Source organism: Myiozetetes cayanensis, unplaced genomic scaffold (assembly GCF_022539395.1).
Source record: "Myiozetetes cayanensis isolate MyiCay16 unplaced genomic scaffold, myiCay2020 scf422, whole genome shotgun sequence".
In the NCBI taxonomy this organism is placed as follows: Eukaryota; Metazoa; Chordata; class Aves; order Passeriformes; family Tyrannidae; genus Myiozetetes; species Myiozetetes cayanensis.
The window spans coordinates 1,999-11,195 of record NW_026087657.1 but is presented as its reverse complement, the minus strand read 5'-3'; the positions used below and the strand labels follow the sequence as shown (position 1 = coordinate 11,195).

The following is a 9,197-nucleotide window of genomic DNA, read 5'->3' as shown; positions in this document are numbered from 1 at the left end:
CCTGCCAGGGGCAGCTCAGCCGGCCCAGGGAGCTGCTCCCAGGGCTGGGGCAGGAGGGCTCTGGCCAAGGAGCAAACCTGGCAGGGCAGGGAGGATCTTTTCCATGTCTCACTGTTGCAGGCTCAGAGCTGCTCACAGCTCCACACCACTACAGGATATTTCATGGAGAATTTTTGGCACAGCTAAGAAAAGACAGGGGCTCCAGGAAAGGAATTAGTCCTGCTGTGTGTTTCCTGCTTAGGCATTGCAGCACAGACATTGTTCTCTCAGCTCAGGAGGCTGCACTGAAATTCCAACCCTTTTACTCTCCGAGGTGAATATTTCAGGTGGTCTCAGAAATGAGCCTAGGATCCTGGGCAGTGCTGAGCCTTCCCCTGGGGGTGGGCACTGTCCTGGGCCAGCCCTTGGCTTCCCTGTGGGAGGGCTCCTGTCCTGCTGTGTCCAGCACAGCTGCACCTCTGGGCTGGCACAGGGGACCCTGCACAGAGCTGCCCTTTCAAGCAGCCCTGCCCTGCTCTCAGCACAGGTATTGGGGGGGTTTGTAAAGACTCATCTGTGTGTGAAGTCATCTTCAAGTCTGCACAAGGCACAGTGCAGGACAGATGGCAAACATACTGACAGGCACTGCAGCTCTTCTGGCTCTGCAAAGAGCAACAGAGAGCTCAGCCCTTCTGTCTGTCCTGCCTCAAAACTCTTCAGATTTGGAATCAGAAAAATTTGTCCCTTAAAACCTCCCCTCAGGTGTTATGACTGTAACCAAACAACCCAGTCAAAATTGTTTTAAGGATACACTGTGCCTCTCTTGTGCAGCCCAAATTGCTCCAAGACAACAGTACAGGAATTTAGTTTTTCCATCCAAGCTGGGTCCCATGTGACATCCCCTGTGGTCATAAGAGCTGTCACAAAGTAGCTCCATGTCTGCACTGCAGCAGAGCAAAGCTTAGTCCTTGGCAGCACATGGGCAGAGCTCCTACCCCTCACAGCACCCTCAGAGAGTACAAAGCAGAGAAAAGAAATGCCTTTCCTTGGAGGGGACTGCCCTGCAAGCTGCACTGACTTTGCTGAGAGGGGGCTGTCTTAATTGTTCCCTGTGCTTTTCTTTTCTGAACAGACCCTTTCCTAAGGAACAGGAAATGCCCAACAGCAGCTCCATGGCCCAGTTCCTCCTGCTGCCATTCTCAGACAGGCGGGAGCTGCAGCTGCTGCACTTCTGGCTCTTCCTGGGCATCTCCCTGGCTGCCCTCCTGGGCAACGGCCTCATCCTCAGCGCCGTAGCCTGCGACCAGCACCTGCACACCCCCAGGGACTTCTTCCTGCTGCACCTCTCCCTCACAGACCTGGGCTGCATCTGCACCACTGTGCCCAAAGGCATGCACAACTCCCTCTGGGGCACCACAACCATCTCCTACACAGGATGTGCTGCACAGGCCTTTGTCTTTCTGTTCTTCATGTCAGTAGAGTATTATCTTCTCACCACGATGTGCTACGACTGCTACATTGCCATCTGCAAACCCCTGCACTACGGGACCCTCCTGGGCAGCAGAGCTTGTGCCCACATGGCAGCAGCTGCCTGGGCCTCTGGGTTTCTCAATGCTTTGTTGCTCACAGCCAATACATTTTCCCTGCCCCTGTGCCAGGGCAATAGCCTGGGCAAGTTCTTCTGTGAGGTCCCACCCATCCTCAAGCTCTCCTGCTCACACTCAAGCTACCTCAGAGAAATTGGGCTCATTGTGGTTAGTGCCTGTTTAGGGTTTGGTTGTTTCATTTTCATTTTTTTCTCCTATGTGCAGATCTTCAGGGCTGTGCTCAGGATCCCCTCTCAGCAGGGACGGCACAAAGCCTTTTCCACGTGCCTCCCTCACCTGGCTGTGGTCTCCCTGTTCATCAGCACTGCCACTTTTGCCTACTTGAAGCCCCCCTCCATCTCCTCCCCATCCCTGGATCTGGCCCTGTCAGTTCTGTACTCGGTGGTGCCTCCAGCCCTGAACCCCCTCATCTACAGCCTGAGGAACCAGGAGCTCAAGGATGCCATAAGGAAAATGATGACTGGATGTTTTTCAGGAGCAAAAAACTGCATCTTTTCTTCTGCAGAACACTCATTGTGTAACACAGTTTTGGCCCAACCTGTCTTCTAATACTTTTGATAGATGGTGGGAGTTGGGGGCTTTCATGTTATTTCCCTCTTGTTCTTGAGATTAACACTGAAATTTAATTCTTCATCCCATATGTAATTCACTCTCTCACTCTTTTTTTTCTTTTTTTCCACAAAAAAAAATCTACTAATCAGGAATCCTGTTCTATGTGCATTGAAACTAAATAAAAATTTGTGCAGCAAGGTATTTGTCAAACATCCTCCCTGTGTTAGTTTGTACATAAAGGATTCACAATCTCTGAGTGTAAAAAATGACAGAAATCCATTTTCCTGGACCCTTCCTCCAAGGCCTCCCCTGAAGCTGGAGGGCATTTTCATGTTTGCAGATGTGGAGGGGAAAGAGAGTCCCAGCTCTGTCAGGGAGCACCAGATCTGGGTCTTTCCAGAGCTGCTCTCTTTGCAATCCCCCCTCTCCTTTGCTGTCCATGTCCAAGTCCTGAGTGCTCTGGCAGCTCAGTCACTGTCCTGCTGTGTGTCAGTCCTGGGACCACAGGCAGGGACAGGCCCTGGGCACTGCTGGGACAGGGCTGGGCTCCACACCAGCACTTCCATCAGCAAAGGGGTTATCCTGCAGGCACTTCCTGAAGGATGAGGGCTTTTCCCAACTCGGGTATTGAGAAGAAGTCCAAGGAATAGACTCTGCAAAGTCTTGTTGCTTTGTTGTTTCTCCATGGAGACAGTGCAGGGAGGGCAGGGACCCACTGGGACTGCAGGGCCTGAGGGCTGGCCCAGTGTGTTGGTGGCCGATGGGCAATGGAGATGACAAAGGATCTCCAGGTCCCCTGCCTGGGGCTCTGCAGCTTGTGCTGGCTCTGATGGCAGGGGAGGACTTGTGTGTAGGAAATGAGGAAGTGCAGGAGAGCACAGAGGATCTGCAGGGACAGCCTGTCCCATCCAGTCAGCAGTGACTGGAGCCCTGGAGCAGAATCCTGCCCAGGGTGGAGTCACCCAGACAGAAAGTACTAAATCTTGTTGGGAAGTGTCAAAGAGAGCTCTGCAACCCCAGGGGACACAGCAGGAACAGGGAAAACTCTTGCAAGTGGCTTCTCTTCCCCTCAGTGAACTTGCACAGGTCAATCAAGAGCAGCCCCCAAGCCATGGCCCAGCTCTGGAACAAGGCAGGGCCCCTCTGAGCACCCTCCATGGCCTCACAGGAGCATCTGTGGGAGGTGCTCAGTGGCAGGGAGCACCATCAGCTGGCTCTGCCTCCCAGCTTGAGCAGCACAGCCCCACAGAGTCCCCCATGGCCCCGGGCCCCACAGCCCCCCTGCTCTGCAGAGCAGCCCCCCCAGCTCGGGGGCTGTGGGGAGCACGGCAGGGGCTGCAGGAAGGGCTGCTCAGGCCAGCACAGACGTGTTCCCCTGGGGAAAGGCTCTGGGGGGAGATGGGATGTGCCAGGAGAAGAGCAGGACAGCCTGGGGGAGCAGAGGGGCCATGCAAAGAGGCTGCCCTGGCCCTGGGGCAGCAGGAGCTGCCCGAGCTGATGATCTCCTGAGCACTGCAGACACACAGGCCCTGGCCTGCCCTCCATGGCCTCCATTTCTTGCTGCAGGGCCAGACCTGACTGGGCTGCTGTGCTGGGCTGGGGTAGGGGCAGGGACATGGGGGGACCAGGGAGGGCTGCACTGGGCAGTGCCAGGGAGGGAAAACCCCAGTGTTGAGCTGCAGGGTGTGAGTGTGCAGGGTGGGGGCTCTGCAGGGTCCTCCCAAAACCAGCCCTCCTGGGAGGGATGGGAAGGAGCAGCAGAGCAGGGTCTGGCCTTTACCGTGTGCTGCACACCCTGGGAAAGCTGCCCCAGGACAGTGGTCACAGACCAGCCAAGAACAACCACAATTGCCTTGTCCATCCCTCAGGCCATGGGGCATCTCAGACAGGGCAGAGCAGGTGACACCCCACAGGACTGAGGGGAAAAAGAGGCAAAATTAGAGATGTGGAATATGTTCAGAACTTTCAGGAGCTCTTCTGAGCAATATTTCTTCAAATGAATAATTGGTAGGAAATTTATTTTGATAAATAGCTTTACAGAGCTTTTCATACAGTGAGTGAATCAGGTCACTGAATATGGGATTGGTTTTTCAGTAAAAAACCCTATGAAAATATTATGAAAATATGTATAAATAAAAAAAGTAACCCTTGAAATGTTGAACAGGAAGCCTTGAGCAATTACCAAGAGCTCTGTTCTGCAGAGGTTTCCACTCTCTCCCAAAATCCACACTCATGTCTTCAGCCATCACTTCCAGAGCAGTCCCAGGGGTGGTCACAGCCCCAGAGATGCCCCGGGGCAGCTCCAGTGCCCAAGTGTGAGAGGCAGGAAGGGCCCAGCTGGGGAGGGGCAGGGAATCCCCCACCTCCAGCCCTGCTGCCCAGGCTGAGGAGGGTCCTCTCCAGCACAGCAGCACATCCTGTGCCCTTGGGGGCTGGGCTGCCAGGGCTGTCTATAGGGACTGACTGGTCAAGGAGGGCAGGATGATGCTCAGGGGTCAGGAGGGTCATCATAGAGCTGAGCCCATCCAGATGGAAGGTTTTGGGGAGGTCAGGAGAACTGAGAAGAACTGGATGGGATATTTGGGTGAGGAAAAAAGACACATCCAACAAATATGAAAGATTTTGATGAGGTAAAAATAGTTTCCCATAATATTGAGGGTGCTGAAACACTGTGCAAACATTCCTGATGGACCTTTACTCTGTTTGTAACCTCAACACTACCCAAAAGTGCTGCCCCTTCCATTGACAGGAATCCACTGCTCTAATTCCAAGACAGAAAAAGCCCAAACCCAGAACTCCAGACTCTTATTTGTACTCCAATGCCCACCCCATTCCCAAACCTGTATTGTTAGTATGAAAAGCACAAGCTTTAATCCTGACCCAGCCCAAAACCCTCTTCCCCTAATCATGAACCAGACCCTGCCAGCAGAACAACAAACCTGCCAAAGTTCTGCCCAATCCCCACCCTGAGCTCTAAAGCCCAAGGCCTGACCATGAAGCACCCCCACAGCCCTTGGGAGCAGGGCAAGGACCTGCAGGGCCCAGAGCAGCCCCAAGGGGTTGGCAGAGCAATGGGAGGTGACCTGGATCTGCTCAGCTCTGCAGGGACCCCCAGCAGAAGGGCCTGGGCTCTCTCAGGGATGTCCTGGGGCACAGGGGCTCAGCATCCAAGCCAAGAAGGCCAAGTGCACATGGCAGCAGCCAGAGCTGGGGGACAGCAGAGCCATCAGGGAGGGCCCAGAAATGCTGCTGGGAGGGGGGTGGGAAAGCAGGAGGGGTGTGTGCAGCCTGCAAGGCCAGAGGAGCAGCAGGGCCAGGGGAGCACAGCCTGCAGCAGAGATGGCCAAGGGCTCTGGCAGGGCTGCAAGGCCCAAAGGCACCCAGGCCTTTGTGCCCTTGGCTCTGGCAGCTGCCTCTGCCCCTCAGGCCACCACAAGCAACTTTCCTTTGTCTGCCTGCACTCCTGGCCTGCAAGGATCTGCTTGAAGGAGTCCCTGGGGAGGCTTTGTCAGTGCCTGCCCTCAGTGGGGCCCAGCAATGCTTCAAGGGACTGGGAGTTTGGCTTCTGACTTCTTGAGCAGCTTCTTCAATCTTCTCTCAGTACTTGAGGACAATAGACTTGTCTCTAAACACGCTGTGGGGCTCATTAAAATACAGAAAAACATATTATTTTCCTTCCTTTTATTGTCTTTATGACTTCAATTCTTCCACAGCTAATTGGAGTTGTTTTGTAGTTTAGCTGAGGAGGAAGATTTTAAAGTGGAAGTCACAAAAATATAATTTTCTATGAAAGGCAATGATTTACACAGAACCTTTAGGATGCAAGAGGGTGAGGGTGCAAAGGATTTGGTCACAAAGATAAGGGGGCAAAAGTGTTTAATAGCATATAATTATTGAGCAACTGATTGTTATCAAGCGATTCAATATAATTTGTGCAATTGAAATCTGACTGAATTATAAATTCCCAATAACAACACTCACACCACAGTCAATTCACACCTACAGCCAGGCAGAGATGTGTGGACACATCAAGATCTGGGTGTGTAAAGGTCCCTCTCCAAAATTCTTCCTGTTGTCAGTGAAACCCTCCCACACATCCCTTTGTGTTTCCCACCAGGCAAGGGTCACAACTGGAGGAGTGTTTGTTGAGGGGGATCAGAATTGTCCTGGGCATCAGCGATGCTCTTTGCAGTGTTGCAAACAGGAGGGTTCCTGAACTCCGAGAGGCTGCGAGAGGTGTCCCACTGAGAGGGAGGTGCTGGGGAGCTCCCAGGGCCTCCCTCAGCACTGCTGGCTGTGGGCTCACAAGGGCACCGGCTTTAGTTATCTGCTGAATTTCCATCCCTGTGTCAGGAATTACTCTGGAGTTTCCAAAATTTTTCCAAAATATATTGGGATGACTGATTATCTTGTGTTTCCCAGCTGTCCCACTCAGGATTGTTCCCATCTGTATCATCCAGGAGCCCCTGGTCCAGTGCAGGGACACTTCACCACACCTCTGGTCCAGTCCAGGAGCTCTTCATTGCTCAGCTGGTTTGGTCAAGGCTCCTCAGAAGCTCCTGAGATCATCGACCAGGCCTGAGGACAATGGGGGGAGGATGCACCACCACAGGCCTCTAAGAAAAATGGGGATGTGTGGGGTCTGGTTACACCAGGTGCTGCAAAGCATCGTGGGAGTTGTAGTTCTAAGTACTCTGTCACACATGCTCTGTTGAATGCTTGTATGGGATTGGCTTAAGAAGTTACCTGTGTGACGTGGCAGCATTTGAAACTGCTATATAAGCTGAGACTCCTTGAATAAACTCGCTCTTGTTACACACCACATTGGTGTCACTATGGTCCCCATGGGACTTATTATTTATTATATTAATAACTGCTACATATGGCGCCCGGAACAGGGACCTAAGCCTTATCCTGAATCAGGAAGAAATACGGACCAGACGTCAGGTACCAGCCTATATTTAACGCTGAGGGACGTCCGCCGTGAAAAAGAAAGAAACGCCAGGTACCAGAGGAAAGGAAACTCTGATGGGCGTAGGCGGGATGAACCGCGATTGAGCTCGAAAAAAGGCCTGAATTCGGTAGGAAATTGCCTACGTTTTGAGAGGACGCTCTCGAGAAGAAAAATCTACGTCCCAGGTGAGAGGGCGGGAGAAAAAAGAAAAAGAGAAAAAATGAAAACTTTTAATTCACGTGAACCACAGAATATTACAAAAGCCTTAAGCTTAATATTGAACAGACTTTGGAAAAAAGTTAACAAACATAAAATAGGTGGACTTTTAAAACTGATGAAAATAACTGTTTTAGGACTGCTGTTATTTACAATTCTTAGTGAAATTGCTTGGAAAGAGGGGTGGAGAAGCAGAGAGAAAGCAAAAGTAAAAAAGGTGGACACTTTAAAACCCTCACAAGAGAACTCGTCCACAGAGAGAAACTTTGAATCTTCCCCTCCCCCAAACATTGTAAAGCATGGAACTCCACGTGCTACTGCAGTCTGGAAAGGGGGAGGGGGTCCGAGAGTACGGAAGAAAAGCCTTAGAATATACCTTTTTGTACTGAATTTTCGCGGATGCGTGAATTCCGGGAAGAAGGCGCGTGTCGCGGATTATGTGACTGGTAAAAGGGAACAAACTTTGAATCCCCAAGCCATTAAAAACCTGCAGACACGTGGAGACCACGCCGGAGCATGGGCGGCGCCATCTTGCCCATGCCGGGAGCAGGAGGTAGTGCCTTCTCTTCCTGTCTTGTGGCCACGTTATGGACTGCCTCTGCTGGAGGCATGCATGGAACATGGTCCGTGCTGGGAGCCGGTAGCTAAGCAACAGCTGCTGTGCCTACCAGCAACAGCGGCGCGATGTTTAAAAAAGATACGTGATAGCCGCTCGACGTTGCGAGCGGCGAGGCCGGCGGCGGGCACAGAGCGCGGGGCTGTCGAGACGCTCGGCAGCCGCAGCGAGTCAGGCCGGGGACGGAGCTGCGCACGGCTCCGCAGGACTGCTGGCGGCGGGCGGCGACTCCGGCCCCCCCGGGCCGGGCGGCTCCGGGACGGGGCTCGGCAGCGACGGCGACTTCCTCTCGCGGTGCCGGCTGGTGTCGACCAGGCTGCGGCGGCGGTTCCTGCGCAAACCCAGATGGCAGCGGCGGCGGCACCACCGGGAGCGGCGGGCCCGGCGCACAGCGTGGAGGGAGCCAGGCGGCTGGAGCGGCGCCGCCGCGGGGCGCCTCTGCCCAGAAGCCACAAGCGGGCCGAGGCGCGGCCGAACGGGAGGCGGTGACCCGAGCGCGGAAGCCCCGCCGCAGCTGGCGGCGACTCCCGCCGCGCCCCCGACCCGCGTAGAGCTCTCGGCGGAGCTCCGCGTGGAACCCCGGGCCGGGGGGGCGGCCGCCGTGCCTGAGGAGAAGCCGCGGGGCGGCCCCGCGGCCATCCCGGGCGGCCGAGCAGGCTTGCGCCGGGACTGTGGCACAAGTTTGTAAATGCAGCTGAAGCGGCGGGGGGCGGCGCGGCGGCTTCGGCGAGCACGTGTCGGCGGCGCAGAGCTGCGAGGCTTTCGCCGCCCGCCTGCATCTGGAGCGCGGGCAGCCCGTGGTGACGGCCGGGCCGTGCCTAGAGCTGACGGCCGCGTTCCACTACCCGTGCCGCCGCTCCCCTGAAGCGGACCCCGCGGCCGCAACAGCGCGGCCCTGAACAGCCGCACATGCGGCACAAGGCCGAGCCGAGCCGAGGCCCGGCGGCGATGACCAGCGACATGACCCCCACCGTGAGCGGGTCGGGCCATGGCCGCAGTCACTCCGGCTCCTCCGGGAGCCTCAACAGTGATAACACCGCCTCCCCACTCCTATGAGAGGGGCAGTGGCCCGGGCAAAGACCCGGGCCGGGACCAAAACTATACAGACACTATATTACTGACTGTTTACATGTTTTACATATAAGCCTTTAGAAATTATTACAAATGTTTTTGTCTAAAATAATTTAGTTGTCTTTAGTTTTCTAGTTACACTAATAATAGAGAAAAATTCAACATTACCTTATTAATACATTTTTAAGTTTCTAATTTCCCT

At 54.3% G+C, this 9,197-nt stretch overlaps 1 protein-coding gene across 1 annotated transcript; it reads left to right on the top strand.

Moving 5' to 3' along the window:
- The first annotated feature begins 1,133 nt into the window (after positions 1–1,133).
- Positions 1,134–8,823, top strand: LOC126648011 (olfactory receptor 14J1-like). The gene is given in 3 exon segments (XM_050330648.1): positions 1,134–2,043; positions 2,046–2,052; positions 8,625–8,823. Coding segments are annotated over 3 exon segments (1,116 nt in total).
- Positions 8,824–9,197: the final 374 nt, after the last annotated feature.